We start from the raw sequence: 23,851 nt of genomic DNA on the forward strand, positions 1-23,851 counted from the left end.
ATTTTAGGTAATAAGTCCTTTAGGGAAAAGCTTTACTTGTTGATTTTTTTTTTTTTTTAATTTACTGATTTGTTGGTTTGGAAATTTTCAGCCTTTGTATAGACTTTCTGAGGTTAAAACCCAAGCATCTTCAGCTCCAGACTGAGAAAGACTGAACTTTCATATTCCTTGGAGAGAAGGTCTCTGGAACTAGCTAGGTCTTAAATAGCACAGAATACTGAAGCTTTTCCTTGCCTACCCTCATCAGTAGCATATAAAATAGCCATGGTAGTTGGTTCTAACAAATACATCTTCCAAGAAAACAGTGGTAAACCTGAAGGGCGTAATCATATATGCTAGAAGCATGAACACTTTACCCTGATAGTCTTTTCCTGAAGGACAAGAGAAGCAGATGTTTTTTTTTTTTTTTTTTTTTTCCTTCCCCCAGTATTTAACACAGTTGATTGTGCATGACTAATTCTTTTGCTAATCTTGTCTGGTGTCAATCTTTTGGTTTTTAGTGGAGGTTTCCTTTGGGGATTTAGCGGCACACATGGCTGACCTGCATGCTTCTTTATCTCCAGGGCTCTAGTAAAATATTAGCACACAAAGCTAAATTGATTTGGAAACATAAGGCACAAAAAAGCTGGTTTTATGCAAATGTGAACACTGTATAAAAAAGCCCTTGGACATCATTTAAAGTGCAGCTTCACCTCCACTAACTGGCTCACTGACCTTTGGATGGATGCTAAAATTAACCATTTAGAAAATCTTAAGCTTTGCTCTTCCTGGGGCCCTGCATGTAAATGTGGGTGTCCTATACCCCTGTTCACCCCTTTTATGACTATGCAGCCAAGTTTTCATTTATCATGCCAAGAAAGAAATTATCCAAAAGAAGAGAGTATCCAAAACTCATTTACATTTGGCTTTGGATTTACTTTCCAAGTTATAATTGGCTTTGGACTCTATAAAAATTATTTTGTAGTCCCTAACCACATGGTAACTGACATCATGAAAAGGTGACCCAGATAAGTAGTAGGTGGCAAGGTTTTGAGTGAAGAGTACATTGCTAAAAATTTACACCCGAGCTGTGTGTTGGCTCTAATTTCGATAAATGATTTGTGCTATAGCAACTTTTGTTGTATTAGAATATCATACATATTTTTTATGGTAACACCTTATGCAAAATTGGTGCTCAAACTATTTACTGAATAAATGAAAATACTGTTTACTTTTATATGTAGCATAAGTCATTGATTAGAGGTATTAGGGTTTGCATTTTATTTCTTCTTTGAACTTTAAAACTTGTCATATGAAAGGCTAATTTTGATCAACACATTTGCATGTATGGAAAAAAAATACTTATTTTTAAACAGGAAGTTGTATTAAAGCTAAAGGGAAATCATCAGCAAAAATTACACAATAATGATCTGCTTAACTTTCCATTTGATTCTATCTCATTTCAACAGATAATTGTGGACTACATGATTATAAAAAAATAAAATAGAGAAGAGAATGAATAAAAAAAAGAAAAAGAAGTAACAATTATATATAACTAACCTGAAGAAAATATGTCCTGAGCATTGATGTGCTGAAGGACATACAAAAACCACAAATACTTACTCCATTTAGAATAAATAATAAAGAAAAAAAATCTTGACCAGATTTATTCAGTTCGGTTAATTTTAGTAAGAATTAATTTCTTTTTTTTTTTTTCAAAGAGTTTATTTATGTGTCAGAGAGAGCACAAGCAAGGGGAGCAGCAGGCAGAGGGAGAAGCAGTCTCCCTCTGGAGCAAGGAGCCCAATGTAGGACTAGCTTCAAGCAGCCTGGGATCATGACCTGAGCTGACAACAGATTCTTAACTGATCACCCAGGTGTCCCAAGAATGAACTTCTTTATGCAAACAGAAAGCTTGTAATTGTTAATTAAGTGGAAATATTGCAGCATGTTATGAATTTTGTCAACATTGCTATAATATAAACATGAATTTGCACAGGATCATTCTGTATGTCATTTTGTGTAAATTCCATTAAAAACTTCAGAAAAGCATTCATACCTGATGTATGTTGCAGGTGAATTCATAATAACCTCATTTTCTTAGACATTTTAGGGATATGTACGTGTGTATATTTGTATGTGTGTGAGTACATACACTTATACACACCCCCCCCCACACACACACGTATTTGTGTTTTTAGACTAACACCTCAATTTTGCATTTTAAAAACCATTAGAAAGGGTGCCAGGGTGGCTCACTCGGTTAATTGGCCAACTCTTGATTTTGGTTCAGGTCATGATCTTAGGGTCCTGGGATTGAGCCCCATGTTAGGCTCTAACCTCAGTGGGGAGTCTGCTTGAGATTCTTTCTCCCTCTCCTGCTGTCCCTCCCCCTGCTCAGGCTAGCTCTGTCTCTCTCTCTCTCTAAAGTAAATAAATATAATCTTAAAAAAAAATACCATTAGAAAAAACTTTCTATTTGTATAAGAAATAAAAACATTGTATCTGAATTACTTAAATATTTAAAGTTTAAATGTTGTCTGTCTCAAAGTTCACATTTTTATAAAAATAATCCATACTACAGAAATATTATAATGATCATTTTATTTTCATAAATCACTCTAATCTTGTGATTACAATTTACTAATAAAACCAATCTAAGATGTTATGTGCATCCTACATTCCAGTTGTTACCCAATGTGAAATTTTATACTGTATGTTTAACTACTTTCTGTATTGATTCTTTTTTTTTTTAAAGATTTTATTTATTTATTTGACAGTGATCACAAGTAGGCAGAGAGGCAGGCAGAGGGGGAGGGGAAAGCAGGCTCCCTGCTAAGCAGAGAGCCCGAAGTGGGGCTCGATCCTAGGACCCTGAGATCATGACCTGAGCTGAAGGCAGAGACTTAACCCACTGAGCCACTCAGGTGCCCCTTTTCTCTACTGATTTTTATCCAAATATGGAGGATGAGAGATTGAGAGAGAATTTGCCATAAACATAATTGATGTTCATCAATTGTGTTTGGCCTCAGGAGATACTTTCTAGAAAAATTTTAGAAAGACCAATCCTAATTTCCTATGACTTTGGATTGTCTTGGCTTCCTCTCAGGTTTTGGGCATGTCTTTCCATCTTCCCATGTTGCCTCTATCATTGTGTATGTTTGTGCATTCTGTTCTTCACTTTTTCACACTTGTTTTTCATATCACACTACAGTGTGTATAGTGGTTAAAGCTATTCTCTAAGATGGCTTCATTAGAAACTTGGCTTTGCCACTTCACAGCTCTGTAATCTTGGGCAAGTTACTGACCTCTCTGTTCTTCAATTTTCTCTTCTGTAAAATATAAATAAACAGTTTTTATTTTATTTTGTTTTGTTTCCTTCATAGAGTCATTATTAGGATTACATTTGATGATCTGTTTTACAGGTTTAGAAGAGTATTTTCAAGTATAAAATGAATACTCCCTCCCCCCACCCTTTTTTTTTTAAGTAGATTTCACATGCAGTGTGGAGCCCAATGCTAAGCTTGAACTCAGGACTGTAAGAACAGGACCAGAAATGAGACTGAGAGTTGGATGTTTTATGGACTTAACAATCCAGGCACCCTGAATACTATCCAATTTCAACCAAAATTATCTAGTTTATGTTTTACTAAATATGTACTTTCTTCTGAATTCCATTGGTTGGAAATAGATTCCAAAACAAACTAATATTTAAAATATAGTAAATTCAGGAGCAGATTGAGAGACAGCCTATTTTTAAGCAATTAGGCTCTGCAGAACTCTTCCAATTATACTAAAATTGCTCTCATAATTTGCCTTTTGAGAGGGCCTCTCAGGGACAAGGATGTGCTACTTTTTTTCTTTCTATTCTGTTCTTATTATTCTATTTTGTAGCAGAAGATGAGATACAAACAGTAGAGTAAGCCTGTCATTCAACTAGTAGAGATGGCAAGACTGAAATAAGATATGTAAGCTTGTGAATGGGTTATCTACCCTCTGCTGTGACAGTTTTGCCAGAGGGAGTAACAAGTCAATTGTGCCATTACCTCGCCAGAACCTTGTCTTCATACACAAAAATAAAACTGCTAGGATACTGATAAAACAGAAAATATGCGACTGAGAGGCTGTTGGCAACATTTAAGTCAGCACATTTGCACTATCAAAATAATGATAATTGTACAAATAAACCAGCTTAGATCAAGCTTAAGTAAATTAACTTAGGTCACATAATTCATTAGTATCAGATTTTTCACCAGTCTCTAATTCTAGAGCACCCACTTTTAAGTTCAACATAACACTACCTGTCAAATATTTTTCAAGAAATTTCATGGGCATATGGAAGAGTAAAAATATTTTTTAAACAGATAATATATTATTTAGGTGTCTACGGTAAGCCAGCTGTGTTTTGGATACTTGGAATAATGCTGTGACTAATGTATTAGTAATGTAGTGAAGATGTCATGACATTTATACTCCAGAAATAAATGAGACAACAAACAATACTGAACTGTATGATGAGTTAAATGAAGAAAATATAACAAGTGATGGGGTAGAGACTGATGTGGGATGTTTTAGTTGATATAGTCATTAGTCAAGGAAAGCCTCACTGGTTTGGATATGGTCAAATAGGCAACCTTGGAAAAATCTTAAGGAAGAAGTTGCCAGCCTAGAGAATAGTTAAAATAAAGGTTCTAAAGTTGGAAGGAGCTTTGTTAAATTTAAGAAAATATAAATTCACCACGTGGTTTGAGCTTAATGAGAGGATTATGGATTAAGACCATTTAAGGTCATGGGAAGGATATTCCAAATTCAAGAAAGGCTATTAGAGTGTTGCAAACTGAAAAGTGTTAGTGATATTGTTTTTTAATTTCAACTTTAAAGAAGCACTCTTAACCTTCCTGTAGAGGATACATTTTAACAGTACAAGAGAAGAAGGAAAAATTAAGGTTGAGATGGAGATGGAGCACTGAGAAATGATGGAGCATGAATAAGTAAACCGACTAAAAATATATTAAACCTGTTTCTGTATTAAAAGAATTTGTCATCTATCTGAAAATATTTGTGGAATACACACTCTAATTTAATGACTGTTTATTATCATTCTTTGAAGAGCAGTGTTAGACAAAGTTAAAAATGTCTCTCAACAAAATGATTTATATCCACACCTGAACTAATAAAATCAAGGAGTCAATACCCTTGATCTAGAGGAGGGAAATATTCTGATTTTGTAAGAAATCATCCAAAGTCCACATAGAATTCAGTGATATCCTCCAAAGCCATTCTATTCAATATCACTTAAGATATCTTGACCACCCATTAAGTGCCAAGCATACTTCTAAGCACTGAAAATACAATGATGAGAAAGATAGCCTTTGTTTCTGTCCATACAGGGTTATACTCTTGCTGTTTAAACAAGCTGTGTCTTCCATAAAATAAATTAACAGCTTCACTCAAATTTACAATTTTCCATTTTCAAGTAAACTGGGCTCAAGTTCTCTAAATTTGGATTTGTTAAAACACTGCATGGGATTTATAAAAATGTACACAAGACATGAATACCTTTTTAGTTATCTGGCCTATGAGGTGAAACAGGGAGAAAGCATCTAAGAATACATCAAATTTAAATCTGAAAACAAGCATTCCTTATTTCTGGAAATTTTCTTTAAAAATCCGCATGACAAAGTGAGTTCCAATAGAATTAATTTACACTGTCTATATAACTAATGGCCAGTGTTGCAATACTAAGGAAATCTTGACTTCTCAATTGTTTAATTCAATAAATATTAACTTCTCAACCATGCAATTTCCATTGTACGGCTGGTGACCCATCTTGATCTTATAGTTGCTGCCATCTGTGATTATTATCTTGAGAGGTTGTGAATTAAGATCGTTTAAGGTCATGGTAAGGACACTGATGTTATTTCAAATTCATGGAAAGTGATTAAAATGTTACAAACAGGAGAGTATGTGCGACATGATATGATTTTAATTTTTAAAAGATATTCTAGGTTTTCCTGTAAAAAATAATACAAATGGATAGGGAAAGAAGATGGGTTTTAAGTTATCCATGCCTAGGCAGGAAGGATGTGAAATATTTTTAGGGACTAGCCATGGATGTGACTTAAGTCACTTTTGCCCAATTCCCATTAGACAACCCTTAGCTTAAGTGTACTGTTCTAAAATCCTCAGTAGTGGTGATATGTAGTCTTGCTGAGGAAATAGAGCAATAAACATAAAGTATTGCTTCTGCCTCATGGTATTTTCAATCAGAATCTTGGATACAAATGTTTCTTGTATCTCAGTAACTGTTTCTTCTGTTTTACTTAGCCTCAGTCACTTCTTCAAACTCCTACAGTTTCTGAATACTCCCTGTTCAGATGAGAATCAGTAAATCCTTCTACTGAAATTTATGTAATCAGTAACTATGAAATAATCAAAGATTTTGGAAAGGGTGATTGCTACCAAAACTAGTTAATATGTTTTATTAAAGATTTCCCTTGGGCAGTTGAATGGATGGTGAAGAAGATAGAGTGAAATGACATTGATTACAGAATTGACAGTATACTTGGAGGAGAGCTGAAATAAAGATTAGATATTGTCACCTTGGGAGAAAGTATATATTATGAAAAGAGCAGTAGAAGGCTGTTATTAAAGTAACTGGTAGGGAGAGAGGAGAAAGTATGTTGATGGTTAAGAAGTAGTTAGATAGGTGTAAGTGTAATCAGTAACATATTCCACAAAAAGCCAAAAAAGGGAGAGTTCTCAAAAGGAATGAGTTAATACTACGTTAAATGTCACATGGAGGCCCATTAAAACATATTGAACATGCATGTGTCCTTTAGGAGATCAGTGGTGAATTTAGGAAAAGGCTTCTGATAGAAAGTTTATAGCAGCATTATCAACACTAGCCAAACTGGAAAGAGCCCAAATGTCCATTCACTGACGAACGGTTAAAGAAGATGTGATATATGTATATATATATATATAAAATAGAATATCACTCAGTCACTAGAAAGAATGAAATCTTGCCATTTCCAACAACATGGATGGAGCAAGAGTGTATTATGCTAAGCGAAATAAGTCTGAGAAAGACAAATAACCTTATGATTTCATTAATATGTGGAATTTAAGAACCAAAACAAATGAACAGAACAAAATAGGGATAAACCAAGAAGCAGATTATAGAGAACAAATTGAGGATTGCTGGAGGGAGGTGAGTGAGTGATGAGCTAAATAGGTGATAGGTATTTGTTGTAACGACTGCTAATTTCTACTCCTAAAACTAGTCTTACACTATTACACTATATGTTAATTAATGAGAATTTAAATAAAAATTTGAAAAGAAAAAACAATATGTGAAGAAAAATAAGATTGCAGTCAATTAAGGGATGAGTAAAAGGTAAGTAGTAGAAACATTAAAGGTAAATTTTCTGAGGAATTTGAAAAGGAAAGGGGAAATTTCTGTTAGGAAAAGATGATTAAAGAAAAATTTACTCAAAAAAGAAAAAGAAATTACTCTGACTTGTTACTTGAGGGTGGGGGTATTGGCTTCACTTGTATTTGGACTTGTAGGGTCGTGTTGGAGAGTTGTTTACCAGCTTAAGTGATCCCAGGAGTAAAGACCTGAACTTAGACAGAAGATGGGGTTAAGTACCCCATGAATGGATTTGTTACTTTACCTGAGTTCAAGCAAAACATTCCTGATTCTAGTTAGGCATTAGAGTCATTTTTTTAATTGCCTTACTATTGACCTCATTATTAACCAATTAAATAGGAATCTTAAAGTTTATTCTACTATCAATTAAATAAGAATTTTGAGGTTGGAACTGAATAATAGGCATTTTAAAATATTCTCCAGGGCCACAGAGGGGCTCAGTCATTTAAGCCCATGAATCTTGATTTCTGTTTAGGTCATGATCTCAGGTTCCTGGGATTGAGCCCTGCATCAGGCTCTGCACTCATCAGGGAGTCTGCTTAAGATTTACTCTCTTCCTGTGGCCCTCTCCACCTACACTCACTAGTTCACTCTCTCAAATAAATAAATAAATCTTAAAAAAAAAAAAAAAAGAGTGTTCTCCAGGAGTTTCTAATGTTTAGCCTATGTTGAAACAAAGTTGATAAAATTTGGGAAATTTGGAGGGAAATCATACCCTTAATATTCTCACTTTTGAAAATGGAGTGGCATTAATGTTTGCCGTCTGAGAGTAAAAAGCATCAGGGGAGTGGGGACTCCAGGAAAGTGACAGAGGTTAACAAATGAAGTGTCAACAAGGATAGGAATTTTTAAAAATAGAGGCATTGTGATGGTGGTTGCCATTTCTCTGAAACTACTTTATTGCTGTCAAACGGCAAATTCCTAGGCTCTTCCCTGGACCTACTGAATCAAAAATTCTGGGAGCTGGGCCCAGCAATCATGTTTCAAGCCCATGAGGTGCTCTTTCATGCTAAACTTTGAGGATTGTTGACCAAGCCAATCATGAATGTTTGAATCATGCTCAGTTTCTAATCACTCTTCAAGAAGAGGAGAGCCAGATTTAGCCATTCTCTTAGGGATTCAGGGGATAACCTCACAATATATTTGCTGACTTGGATGGAGATGTGTGCTTTTGAGGTAATTTCCCTTTTACTTCATAATGGTTTTAATTAAAATATAACATGTATATGGAAAGGTCATAATTTGCAAATGAATAGCTTGATGAATTATCACATAAGCAATGCAGCCTTTTTACTACAACCCAGATCAAGAACATAATGTTACCCAAACATCAGATATCTCCGGAATACTCCCTCCCAGTCACTATTCTGTTCTTTCCTGAAAGTAAATAACCTTCTGATTTCTAGTACTACAAATTATTTTTACCTATTTTCAACTCCATAAAATGGAATCTTGCAGTATGTACTCTTCAACCAGTGTTTTTCTCTGTGAGATTCATTATCTTTTTGCATGTAGTAGTAGTTTATTTTTATAGATTGATGGTGATACACTAAAATACTAAACAATAAGTAATATATGATATCTTTGGTGAATACTGTTTTTCCCCCCAGATTTGGTTATTAGAAGTAAGGAATCTATGAACTTTCCTATAAATATATTTTGATGCACATCTGAAAAATGCCTAGTAATGGGAATGTTAAATCATAAGACATGGCTAGCTTTATTAGATTATCTCCCATTGTGTTTTCTAAAATGGCTGTACTAACTTACAGAACTAACAGGAGTGTATAGAATTTTAGTTGTTTCACAGTCTTGCAAAGCTTTTATGTTATTAATTTTCATCATTTAAACATCTTGGTGTGTGTGTAATGAAGAAATTTAGTTTTAATTTGAATTTCTGTAATGACTCATATGTTGAGTATGATTCTTATATGTTTATGAGCAATTGGTCCATTCTTCATTGTGAGATGCCTGGTCTAGTGTTTTGTCCATTTTGTTATTAGTTGTTTGCCTTTTCCTTAATGATTTGTAAAAGTTCTTTGCATATTTTGGATGGACCCTCATCAGTTATGTGTAGTGGAAATATCTTCCACCATATGGCTATCTTCTCTTAAAGAACGGTATTCCTAACTTTAATGTAGTGCACTATATCTATTTAAGAAAATTTTGACAATCCTAAGGACATGAAGATGTTGTCTTACATTTTGTTTTAGAGGCTATATTGCTTCACCTTTTATATTTAGATTAATGGTTCATCTGGCATTGACTATACTGTATGGTGGTTGATTAATCCAGCACCATTTAATGAAAACATGTTCTATTCCCAATGCTGTATGGTGCTGCCCCATCATAAATCAAGTGTTTAAATGTGTATGTGTGTATGTTACTGAAGACTTTATTCTGTTCCATTGGTTGACTGGCCTGTATTTACTTTTAATTCTTCATTGATTTGATTAGTGTGGCTATATGATGAACATAAATGCTGCTTATTTAGCTTTATTTTCCTCTTCAGGATTATCTTAATTATGCTTAACTTTCTTCGCAATTCTAGATAAATTTAAAAATCAGGTTGTCAATTTATATACATGCATACACATATGCACAAGCAAAATTTTGAATGGAATTACACTAAGACTATAGATTAATCTGAGGTGTACCAACATTTTTAGATTACCAGTCTAAAAGCATAGAATATCTATTTATATAGATCTGTAGTTTCTCTCAAAAATATAAGTAGAGCTGGGGCGCCTAGGTGGCTTAGTGGGTTAAGGCCTTTGCCTTCTGCTTGAGTCATGATCCCAGGGTCCTGGGATCAAGCCCCACATTGGACTCTCTGCTCAGCTGGGAGCCTGCTTCATCCTCTCTCTGCCTGCCTCTCTGTCTACTTGTGATCTCTGTCTGTCAAATAAATAAATAAAATCTTTAAAAATATATATATAAGTAGAGCTTTGCTCAGGCTTCTTGTGTTTTTAGAATTTTTATTTCTAAATATTTGAATACTTATTCTATTCAAGATGTTTTTAAAATTTCAGTGTCTATTCAGATACTGATACTGATATGTTGTTTATAGCCTGTGTATAAGTGGTCTCGCTAAGTACATACATTAAGCTGTATATTTAATCTGATTGATTAATCATTGATTAATGATTGAGAATCAATATTCTAGTGTATGGTTTTGTAAATAATGAAGTTACACTTTATTGAAGTTAAATATGGAGAAAAATCTAAAACTTGACTCTCACTCCCACCCTCTAGGTGATGAATAGCAATAAGCTTTTCAATTAAGTGCCCTTTCAATTTTGAAGCTTTTGCCATGCAGCATACATTTTGTTCTTAAAATATATTTAGCAGTTTCTCTCATTTTTCTACTCAATTTTGACTTTCTGCTGCAATTACCGTACTATTCCTCTGCTTTGGAATAGTGATATATTCTTTGTGATTCTCTTTTTATTCTACTCTACAGAGAGATGGTTCACAGATCAAATCCAATTTGATGATCAGTTCAAATAATCATATTTATTCATTTACTTATTTTATATTTAATTCAGTACATTCATATAAACCTCCACTATATGTCAATATCTTTTTTTAAAATAATAGAAATATTATGTGGACAAAAATAAATACCATCCCTGCCTTTATAATGTTTAAAAATTAAAGGTAGAGAGAGATTTCAAGTACCTATGTGGAAAAAAGTCTTCAACCAACCTGTGACCGCTAAAGTCACTTGGGGCACAATATCCTGATAACATAAGCAGTAAAGAAGAGAGTGTATGATCTTGTGGGTTTTCATAGGCAGAACTTGTAGTCGTAGCTCATGCCATGGAATTCATTTGCATGGCTGAACCTAGATATAGGAAGCACAAGAATATTTGGTCTATTTGAGCAGCTACCTCTGGTTACAACAGTACATGTGAGAGTGGGAGAGGGGAACCCTCTTACACTGTTGGCGGGAATGCAATTTGGTGCAGTCACCTTGGAAAACAGTGTAGAGATTCCTCAAAAAAAGTAAAAATAAAGCTGCCCTGTGACCGTGCAATTGCTTTCCAGGTTATTAAACCCAAAGATACAGATGTAATAAAAAGAAGGACCATCTGTAACCCCAATGTTTATAGCAGCAATGTCCACAATAGCCAAACTGTGGAAAGAGCTAAGATGCCCTTTAACAGACGAATGGATAAAGAAGATGTGGTCCATATATGCAATTACTCAGTCATAAGGAAGGATGAATAACCAAATTTTATATCAACATGGATGGGACTGAAGGAGATTATGCTGAGCGAAATAGGCCAAACAGAGAGGGTCAATTATCACTTTGGTTTCACTTACTTGTGGAACATAAAGAATAACATGGAGAACATTTGGAAAAGAAAAAGAAGGGACGCCTGGGTGGCTCAGTTGGTTAAGCAGCTGCCTTCGGCTCAGGTCATGATCCCAGCATCCTAGGATCGAGTCCCACATCGGGCTCCTTGCTTGGCAGGGAGCCTGCTTCTCCCTCTGTCTCTGCCTGCCATTCTGTCTGCCTGTGCTCGCTCTCGCTCCCTCTCTCTCTCTGACAAATAGATAAAATCTTTAAAAAAAAAAAAGAAAAGTGAAGTGGGGGGTGTGAGAAATCAGAGGGGGTAATGAACCATGAGACACTGTGGACTCTGAGAAATAAACTGAGTGTTTTAGAGGGGTGGAGGGATGGATGAGCCTGGGGATGGGTATTAAGAGGGCACGTATTGGATGGAGCACTGGGTGTTGTACATAAACAATGAGTCTTGGAACACTACATCAAAAACTAATGATGTATTGTATAGTGACTAATATAACACAATAAAAATTTAATTAACTTTTAAAAAAAGGAATTTTGCTGTTTAGCTAATTGTCTTTGCCATACCAGGATGCCAAAAACCCTTTACCTCTTACATCTGTAGGTGTTTAATTTTCATCAAATTTGGATTTTTCTTTGTCCATTATATCTTCAAATAGCTTTCCATGCTTCCACTCTGCCCCACTGCCTTTTGGAACTTCAGTATTACTTATGTCAGCATGCTTTATATTTTCCTACATGGAAATTCATTTTTAAAGTTCTTTTGTTCTTTTCCTACATTTTGAATAGTTTCTGTTGCCCTGCCTTCAAGTTCAATATATTTTATTCTGTAGTATCTAATTGTTATAAGCCCTATTAAGCAATTATTTTCATCTAGAATAATATGTATTTTGTCTCTTAAAGTTTTATATGGTTACTATATACATACTACATACTATAACTTTCACTATGTTCACTGTGTTTATTTTTTCTGTAAGGGTTTATGTAATGAATATTTCAGATTTTGCATTATAGCTATGGTCTCTATTATTTATTTATCTTTGATTTTTGTTTTTCATCTGTTTTTTTTTTTTTAAGTCAAGCAGAGAAAGACAACTATCATATGATCTCCCTGATATGAGGAAGTGGTTTTTCATCTGTTTTTATAGTTCTTTAAAATTATAAAAGTCATGCCTATCTCTTAGGCAATACGAAACAGGGTATAGTTCAGATAGAGCTTGATATGTAGTTTGCTAAGCCTTGCTTTAAATTATAGAACAAAATTATAATAATTCCATCATCTCCATCATTTTTGTTTGGTTTCTATTGAGCAATAGTTTTCTTGGTAATGGGTTGTATTTTTCTGCCTCTTGAGATGACTCCTCCTTTTTTACTGGATGTTGAACATTGTGAATTTTAAGTTATTGAGTGTTGGATTAAGTTTTCATCTTTTAAAGAATGTTGGATTTTCTCCTGATATAAAGCTAAGTTCCATTAGGTTCAGAGAGTATCTTTGAGGTTTGCTTTTAAATTTTGTTATGGCAGTTCTAGAGGAAACTTTGCTCTAGGGATTGTTTAGCCCCTCTAATGAAGTTCATCCCTGCTGAATTGCTACAGAATACTCTGGTTACTTAAAGACAACTCTCTATCCTAGCTGGAGGAATTTGCAAAATACCCAACCCTGTGTGCTCTCTTAGAGCCATTTAGGACAAAGATTCTTCATTTCTTTTTGCCTGTCTGCATGGAATTTCCCCCTTAATGTGCATTTGCTCATATTTAGCAAAGATTCAGGGTGCTACATTGCAGATTTTGTGAGTTGTTTTTTGGTAGAGCTCCCTCTCTGAATCCTGTCTTACAACAATGGGGATGTCATGGTTCCTGAACACTGTCTACTTAGCTCAAGGAGAGCATCATGTTCTACTGATAATCCCTTGGTCCCTAATGTGCTTCTAGACAGAAAGCCAGGCAATTCTAGGGATTTCTTCCTTTATTCCTCTCCTTTGTGAGAGTCACAATTCTGTATGGCCCTAATGCAATGTTAAAAACAAAAAAAAACAAAAAAACAACAAAAAAAACCCAACTTATTTTGCTTAGTTTTTAATTTTTTTTTTAATAAAGGCTCATAAATTTGCTCCCTGTTACTGTGTCATAGCTCCCACTTGAGTGAAAGATTTTTTTCCTCCAAATCTTTAAATAATTTAAATTATCATTGAATGGATGCTTTTTCTTTCTTATTTGGAGATTTTAAGCTGAATATTAAAGTAAAAATCCACATATTTATTAATTACTTTCCTCAGTGCATTATATCACCTTCTCATTTTCTAAACATGTCTCTTAGGAATGTAAATATAAATTAAGATAAGATCCTTCCTCTAAAGCATATTTGAATATTTAGGAATAAACAATTCTGAGTGCCATTATGCTTAGCTTTCCCTTTCCATAAAGTGTTCATCTGGATGAATAATGAGTGTTTTTCTTCTTCAAGTTATTATAAATGTGATTCTAAGATTAATTTAATTTTAACTGTTTTGATATGAAAGAAGCTGAAGGTGCTGGACTGAGAAATGAAAATAAGGACACTTCGGTTTTCCCTATAATCACAAAACATGTACTCTCTTCCTTAAAACTTGGGGCAGCATTATGTGTTGTGCCTTGAAAAACATAAAACTACCAATCTAGAAGATGTACAATTTATCTACCCTGTTGCTCAATTTTCTTCTCTATGAGAAAAGTGTTTCTCCTTAAACATGAAGATGCATAAGGCTGAACTACGAAATGTAAACAAGGAGAGTCACAGAGATGGAACAGCTGCTCTGCTATGTAATATAATAGATAATTAATTAATGTAATATCTAAATAGTTTGTCTAATTAAGGGGTACAACAGTGATGCCTGTCTACAAAGGAACAAGAATCTATGTAGATGTCAGTTTTACTTGACTGCTAATGGAAGGTTGAGATTTAACAAGGGAGAGTTGCAAAAAATTTCCCATGATCTAGTCTGATATGGATTGAATGTTTAGCATCTGGAATTCACCAAGTGTACTCATTTTCTAAGATTTACAGTTAATTTATCTTTTTTGATAAACAAACCTATTTCCTAACACCCCTGTACCCCCATCTCTAAGTTATTTCAAAAGAAACTTATAGTAGGACAGAGCACAGTATGAGATCAATATCTGCAAAGATGTACTACAAAAAACTGTTTCAAGTGTTAGCGTATTTTTTTTGATGCTTTTTTTTTTACTGTCATGTTTTGTGGCAGTTCCAATTTACAAGATCTTAAATGAAACGTATCATCTCCTAACCAATATATATTTTCAGTATATAAATGAGTGTCACAGACATGGAAAGTAAATAAAATTTAATTTTAGGAAAAATATATTTGTGGAAAAATATTAAACTTTTTTTCTTAATATTTGCCCTTAAATACAACTAATTTTTAAATTTATTTGTGACTTTTCTCCCTGCTGTATCGGTGAGAGATTAAAGAGATTGTTTACCAAGTTTACATAAATTCAGTTATTTTAAAGAAGTAGAAGTTATTTGATGATGTTTTAATTATTACAAACAAGAAAAATTAGGTTTAATAGAATTTTAAATTTAACAGCCATAGTTTTTATCAATAGATTTTAGTACATTAAGAATTAAAGAGAGTTAATAGTATTTTCCCCTTGCTGTTGGAGTAAGTCCCAAGTCAGAATAATTATTTAAAAAAAAAAAAGCTTATTCTTAAAAGACCACATTTTCTTCATTGATTTTATTGGCTAAACTGGTTGTTTTCTTCCTGTTTTACAATAAATTGACTGCAAGCTTCTTAACATGCAACTTTCCATCATCCAGTATATTTTTAAAATAGCATACTTTCAATCTTACAACCTATGCACTTGTCTTAGAACAAGAATAGAGAAATAACCAACCTTTTTAGTATCTACTATATTCTGTATGTGATAAGTAACCACATTTTGAAGCCAACACAACTTCTAGTTAACTACAAGATAAATCCAAGATAGTCAATCATATTGCTTTACTCTTTAGATGAAAAAAATATTCTTAAAAATAGGCCTAAGAAGAGTATTCTAATTTATTTGGTCATGATGCTATTTATTCCCAAATGCCTACAGAGATCAAACTAATCTTTTGAAGAACTGAGGTAAAAATACACTACAACACTGAAAACAAGAGATTATTTATCTCGAGGAAGCAACAAAGCATGGAAAAATTTGCCTGAACTCTTGATCCAACCCCTTAATCTGATCTGCTATTTTCTGTCAACTCCAAAGAGCTATCAGAACGATATTTTCAAAACCCAAATCAAATCATGTCATTTCTGCCGAAACCCATCAATAACTTTCCATAGCTCTAAAGAATTTCCAAAAGCTTGTTGGAAAGGTTCTATGAGGTCTAGGCCCTAGCTGCCCTTCCAACTAACTGTATTTAGTACCACATAGCCCCCCACTATCTTGGAAACAGCACGGATTTTCTTTTTGTTTGGAGAATGCCGGCTTTCTCCAGTGAAAGTTTCAGTATACCTATTCAGAACCCATTTCCTTCTGCTTCTCATCTAGTTAATGATTACTATTCACCTTTCAGGTTTCAAATCTGAAGTTTCAGGTTCTTTTTTAAAATGTTTAAAGTTTTTTTTAATTAAGTTATGTTAGTCACCATACAGTAGGTCATTAGTTTTTGATGTAGTGTTCCAAGATGCATTGTTTATATATAACACCCAGTGTTCCAATCACTTCCTCGGAGAGTCTGTGTTCCTGAATTCCCTAATTAGTTCAAAGACCACCATATGACATCAGTACTAAATGCTTTTTATTCACAGTGCCTGACAGAAATATAACTTTAAGTGTTTGTCCTTAAAGTTAGAACCTCACACTCTACTGGACAGGATGCTCAATGAAGTTAGAGATTATTCTAAGTTTTGATCATCACTATAGCCTGAGACACTAACACAGTCCCCCTTGGTACCTCATAGATCACAATGGATATGTTTTGAACAGATGGCTAAATGAATTCACTTCAAAATTCACAGATTTGTACAAATAACCAACATGATCCCTTATGTGTCTGGAATCTGTTAAAAAGTGGTTCTCGTGAACAAACTTAGTGACTCTGCTCTTTCTGTGAACTGCTGGACAAAAGATCTTGCAGGCAACATTAATCCAGCAGGCAAGCCTAGTGGCTAGGACAGGGTGGTGCCAAATGAACTCAAAGACCAACTCACTTTGACCCGTGACCAGGCAATGTTACTCAGCAGAGAAAGTGCAGCACTGGATTTAAGGGTTTTATGGCTTATTCTAATGCTGCCTTCCACTTTTTCCAACTCTGTTATAAAATTAAAAAAAAATTAGTTTATGTAATATCATTTGCTACAACAATCTATGATTATAGGAAATGTATTGGCTTTTACAAATATAGTATTAAAACTAGGCCAAATCACAATGCAAAGATTATAACATTCAAGTAGGGCCACCTAGCCAAACTGTTATATATCTAACCCATACAAAAGTAAATTACCTATTTCATGATTTTGTCAGATGCTGATTCTATGACAGTATCTATATAGAGATAAGAGATAAACAGGAGTGCATAACAAAGAACTTGATATGAGAATTGGCAAGAATGTTGGTTTCAGTGTTGGAAGATCTGCATTACCATCTTGTTTTTAAGTATAAGTCATTCATACTTTCAGATTGAGGTTATTTTGCTGTAAATTAAAAATGTCCCTAGAGAGAGCTATTATACAAATTGTGATCCATCTCCTGTATTAGGAGTTTGGGTTGATTTCTCTCTTCTGTGAGCTTGCAGAAACTTCAAGGAAACCATGCAAAGAAACTGATTTGTGTGACCTGTAGGTTTGGGGAAACAGTATATTATTATTAAACCATGGTTGAAATACTTAAATGTTGATGGTAAAGTCATAAGGCTGCAGTTGAGAAAAACCTCATTTCCACAGAGGATGAATAAATGAGGTATGTTTTCATTTTACCAAACACAGGACTTTTGTGAGGGAGTTCTCTTGAATTGTCTTAGATCCTTCCCAAGAGGCCCACCTGGAAAAATAAGGAGATGTAGTTGGAAAGAAGATGGAAGTAAATTATTCTATATCCATGTTGTAAGGGAGAAATGGAGGCAGCCAAACAGATAGACACATTCCCCCACAACAAGGGAACTGAATGGGACACCCCTGAGGATCCCATAAAGGTTCATGAGCAAAAGAACCATCTTTCCTTAATCATCTGCTAAAAATCCTAGAAAATGGTAGCAAATAATTTTCAGACAAGTAAAACAATTCATGTCCCCCAATCTCTTCTACAACCAACTCCAGGAAGAATCACAGAATGCTCAGTGAGTAGAGGAATATGAACAAAAGTACTAGGAGGGAGAACAGAGAAGAAGAGCTCATTGTTCTGCCTTGTATTTGCCCCATCTGCCACAAGCCCAAACTAGGGAGAGCAAAGAAACTTAACCCAAAGAAGTCAATTATTTTGTAAGTACCCAGCACTAGACATGCTAATCAATGAACTGAGATTTTTGAATAAAAAAGGATTTTTAAAAATTTTTATGTTAACTGAAATATATGTTTACCTGGGATTGTATCTAGAGCCATGGAAATAAATAGCTCATAGAGCTATGGTTTGAATAGGCTGTGTACTAGTTATACTACAAATACATGATAGTGTAACATTTTATTTCCAAAGTGCTACCCAATCTTGGAGTTGGTACTGAGAAGACAAAGAGTAGAGGTAGTTTGGGGTCAGGGTAAGCTACAGAAGGACATGCTTACCATAGGTTAATGTTAAGATACTGAGGGAAGACACTGGGTGTTCTGTCAAGAAAATTGTAGTAATATGCCTCATAGTCTAGATAGGACCACTTCCTCTTTCTAATTAACCCCCAAAACTTAAAAATATAGAAAGGGCATGCAATGAAAATAAATATAACTTTTACAATAGTGGGTGATAAAAGTTAAGTATCTGTTAAGAGTAATAAACTTCTGTTTTCAATTTATGAATTACATAGTTAAATACATAAAAAGTAACAGGAAGAAGCTAATGTTATTTGATATATATAGTATAGTGATAATGTTCCTGGTACCAAAGCATTTTGCTATCACTGGCCCATTATGGAGTTAAAACAGGGTGCTGTCCATCTCTAGTAAAGTTATGGAGTATAAGTCATTACACCAAATAATATTTGGTCATTATAGAGCCAATTTTCTCCCTCTAACATTTGATTAAAATTGATGGAACTTTCTGAGTATCTCAAGGTTACTGCCTAGATCTTGAGACAGTTTACTGTACAAGTAAACTAGTAACCTATTAATGTGACTTTCCTAAACAGTGTTATGTCAAGACAAATTTTATAGTTTCAATGTCTTTATAAAACAAGGAACTTTATCTTACCCATCTCACACTAAACATAGATGGTCAAGTATTCCCTCTGTTAGCATACACCATTGGCCAAAAGTAGACTTGTGGAGAACCCATGAGCCCTGTTTGGAAAATGGGAACCATAGGTCCTAATGTAAAGCCAGTACACAGTTATTTATAACATTGTAAATACATATATCACATAAATACCTAGCAAAATATGTTTACATTATTTGGCGGAGTTATAAGGAATACATTACCAAAGATATATTAATTACTATATTATTTCTCTCTAAAGTTTCCTAGAAAAGTGATGTATTTTAAGGACTTTATTTATTTTAGAGAGAGAAAGAGTGCTGAAGCATGCATGCAAGTGGGGGAAGGAGGGGAGGGAAAGGGAGAGAGAGAATCACAGGCAGATTCCAGACCTGGTGTGGAGCCCAACGTGAGGCTCAGTCCCAGAACCTGGAGATCATGACCCAAGCCAAAATCAAGAGTCGGACATCCAACCAACTGAGACACACAGGCTCCTCAGTGTATCTTTATTTAAAGTATAATTTCACAAATACTTTCAAAAGCTTTTGAAAAATGTCACTGACAAAAATTATATTTTCTCTTAAATTATTTATTTTGTACATACCTACATTAAAAAAATAAAAATAAAACTCAGCCTACCATGAATGTGTACAAAGTGATTAAATATTTCCCATAACAGACCTTAAGAACAAATTTGGTTTTGTTTTATTCATTTCCTCACCTAATCAATGAAAAAGAAATCTTGGTCCTGTTATCCTGAGATCTAATAGAACTTTAGATTTTTACTTACTTTCATTGATATTTTAACTAATGATTATAAAATTATAAAGATATGGTTTATATTTATATATGTGTTTAAAATGTTTTCATGGACTTCTCATTTTATTTAATCTTTATTAATATGCTATGTACTTTGTGTCACAATATTTGGATTGCTGTTTTTATCCAAAACTGTCAACAGAATTGTTTTAATTTCATTTTTCTTAATGACTTATAACTGGACATCTTGTTCTTGTTTTTAACAGCTGAAGATGCATGTGGAGGAACGATGAGAGGATCCAGTGGCATCATTTCAAGCCCTAGTTTTCCTAATGAGTACCATAACAATGCTGATTGCACTTGGACCATTGTAGCAGAGCCTGGGGATACAATTTCACTCATATTTACTGATTTCCAAATGGAAGAAAAGTATGATTACTTAGAAATAGAAGGTTCTGAGCCACCTACAATATGGTAAGTAAATAGCTTCTGTTCTAACCTAACATCAATGTCATTGCCTAAGGCTGACTGGGGATCCAAGAACAGCTGTGTAAGGGCCTTTAAAGGTCTAGTTATTTAAAAGAACTTAGAGTGGCAGGAAAATTGTAAGGGGCAACTGTCAAAGCTGAGGGATATTTTTGAAGATAAGGGTACTAATACATCAAATAGATTGGAATCCTGAAGGATGAAACTTTCCATCAATATTTAATTATCAGTCATTGAAAAGTAATGTGGCTTAAGAATAACTTTTATAAGAAAAGTTCCAAATGTAATCTATAGCTATGTTCTTAGCATGCCAGTCCACAGTTGGTGGTTCCTTTCAAATGATTTGAATAGTCTGGAAAATAATTTGCCTTTGTTTTTGTAGATAGTTCTTTTATTCAATCTGTTATCTGAAGGCAAAAATTAAACATTATGATCTGGGGTAGTATGGTCTGTTTTTTACAGACTTGAAGTCATGGTTTCATGGCAACTGCAGAATTTTCAGAATATGCTTTTGTGGTATAATATTTTTAGGAGAAAATATTTCATTACACTATTTTAAAAATCTGAATACATTGATAGGATAGAAGTGTAAAGTAGATTGTGAATCAGTCACTGAGTGAAGAGTGATGAGACTGATAGTAAGGCAGTTGGTAAACACTAGACTGGAATGGGCATTTTAAGCCATGTAAAGGATTTGACAAGAACAGAGGGACTATATTAAAGGGTTTTATCAAATACAATTACATGAAGAGGTGTGAATTTTCAAATGATTATTCTTACTAAGTGCAAAGATTGATTTGAAGTGAGGCTCAATTAGCTATAGGAAGAAGTGATTGCTATACCCAAGAAGAAATCATGGTAGCCTGGATTAGAATGATATTGATGGAGATAAAGCAGTAGAATAAAGTAGAATAAGTTAAAAGGTATTTAAGGAGGCATAATGAAAAGGACTTTAGGGGGTTGAGGAGTAAAAAGAAGGTAGTGTTAAAATAAAACATCATTTCCTGACTTGCCACGTTGGTAAACCAGTAGAGATAATCACTGATTTGGAATTGTTGAAGGAAGGTCAAATTTGGAGTGAGAATGCTACGAATATTAAGAATTATTGTTTAATATCTATTTAGCTTAAGGTTACTTTGAGATGATCCATTACAGCCATCTGTAGACAACTATGTCTGTCTATATGACTCAGGAGTTCTGCATCAAAACATAACTGATAGGATGTAGTTGATATCTAAGGTAATTGAACAAATAAGCATCAATAATATTGGCTAGCTAGAGGAGTGAGAAGGAGCGAGAGAACTAGGACTGAGTCTGAGCACCAACAGCAGGATATAAAGCCCAGGCTTAGCAGGATTATCCTGCAAAGGGCACAGAGGAAGTACATTTAGAGATGCAGGAGGAATAAAGTGTCACACAGACCAGAGAAGGAAATTGTGAGGAAAGAAGAGAAAATATCGTGGGTTGCTGCTGAAAGGACACTAAGTAAATGTTTAAATAAATATATATATGTGTATACACATATATATGTATATGTATACACATATATATATTTATAGTTATCTGGGATTTAGCAAAAGCACCATGTGGATCTGTCATCCTAATATATTCCTTTGAAGGTAAGACAAAAGTTACACACTAGCCATACCCACTTTTTTTGTTTGCTTGTTTTCTCTTCTACCCTCAGGCTGTCAATACTCAGAGTTACATAACATTAACACTTCCCATGATAATTTCTTGCCCGAGTGCAATGAGACCCAGCAGAATCTAGGTTTAAAATGTTAGCAAATTCAAAAACTCTTGTTTTAGAAATTGCTACTTGTACAGTGATAAATATTGGAGTCATATCAAGGTAGATGATAATGCCAGGAATTTTCCAATAATTGTACTATCTTTTAGTATGCAACTGATTCCATTAAAAATCTGAGTTTTTAAACTCCCCAAATATTTGATTACTAGATATAAAGAAGGAAATTCAAGAAAACATTTCTTCATTTCCACTGAGCTCTGGAAACCAGCAAATTTGTCTAGAAACAAACACATTTATTTTGGGGATCATAATATCCTATTTATGTTCATGTAGTCATTCTCTTTTCAGATTGTGCATTCTTAGTAAGGATTTGTACATTTCTATATGAACATCTATTTTTGCTTCTGAGTTTCTAGAACAATGTAGCTTGTCCAATAATAGCATCAGATCCACAAATTGCTCTTTTCTGAATTTTCTAATTAAATGGCACTGGGACACTTTACTTTTTTCCCTCTTTGTTAGGAAGAAAACAGTAACAGAGAATTTATTGTTTTACTGTTATTTATTTTTTATTTATTTTTATTTTTTATTATTATTATGTTCAATTAGCCAGCATAATAGTACACCATTACTTTTTGATGTAGTATTCAATGATTCATTAATTGTGTATAACATCCAATACTGATCACCACATGTGCCCTCCTTAATACTCATCACCCAGTTACTCCATCTCCCCATCTCCCTCTCTTCTCTAACTCTCAGTTTGGTTCCAGGAGTCCAGACTACAACACAGTAAATGTTTAGGTGACTTGTCCGAATCCTAGATATAGATATAGATATAGATATAGATAAAATAATAACAATAAGTTCATTTAGAAATTTTCTAGAAAGTTACACAAACACCCAAACTATATTTCCATAAATGCTAGTTTGAAGATACATAGTGTCAGTAAATTAATAATACTGTGTATAGCCACTTCACTGTGACAAAACAGGATTTGTTTTCATTGTATTAGGCATGGAATTGATGTATAAAATGATCTGTGAGTAATTAAAAATTTAAGTCTAATCCTGGCCCTCTAATTCCTTTAAACCATTTAATGTTCTCATGTCTTTTTAATTTATGGTCATGAAAATGAGAACATATGTTTCAGGTGGTATTCATTGGTTCATCCTATGCATTGCTCATATAATGTTTTCAACTCATAATGGAATTCAAAGGAGAATATGAGTAAGGGAGACACGCATATTCTTTTCATAAAAATTATAAATGGTTCTTTTGACTTCAGGTCCCTCACTCAAGGACTGGGGACTTGGTATTGGCTACTGTACTTTAATTTTTTTTCCCTGAAGTTCAGGCAGTGAGACAAGCCTTGCATAGCCTGTGTTTAACTTTGGCAACATGACCAAGCCAGCCCAATAATCGTGCAGCCCAGAGAGTACTACCTGCCAGTGCCTTTCTTGCAAGCTGTGTATTGTAAATCAGTAAGTTCTAGTTTGTTAAACAATAGTCAGCAGCACCGCTGTGTGATCCAACAGGAGTGCAGTGAATCCAGTCAATTATTACTGGATGATAAAAGTTTATGAGGCCTAGTCAATGTCAACTGATTGCATTGCAATGAAATGAAAAATGACATAGCACAAAGAAAATCAAGTTCCAGTTTCAGCTTTGACTGTTTGTTGGTAGATGCAATTATTTCCTCTGAAACGTTCAAGACTTCTCTCAACACTAAAA

At 34.1% G+C, this 23,851-nt stretch overlaps 1 protein-coding gene across 2 annotated transcripts in view; it reads left to right on the top strand.

Moving 5' to 3' along the window:
* The window catches only part of CSMD3 (CUB and Sushi multiple domains 3), a 1,244,673-nt gene that overhangs the window by 329,460 nt on the left and 891,362 nt on the right, over positions 1-23,851 (top strand). For both annotated transcript variants that reach the window (XM_059165746.1, XM_059165745.1), the window contains exon 5: positions 20,147-20,354. In XM_059165746.1, the coding sequence (XP_059021729.1) occupies positions 20,147-20,354 (208 nt within the window). The remainder of the gene's footprint in view (positions 1-20,146; positions 20,355-23,851) is intronic.

Source organism: Mustela lutreola, chromosome 3 (genome assembly GCF_030435805.1).
Source record: "Mustela lutreola isolate mMusLut2 chromosome 3, mMusLut2.pri, whole genome shotgun sequence".
In the NCBI taxonomy this organism is placed as follows: Eukaryota; Metazoa; Chordata; class Mammalia; order Carnivora; family Mustelidae; genus Mustela; species Mustela lutreola.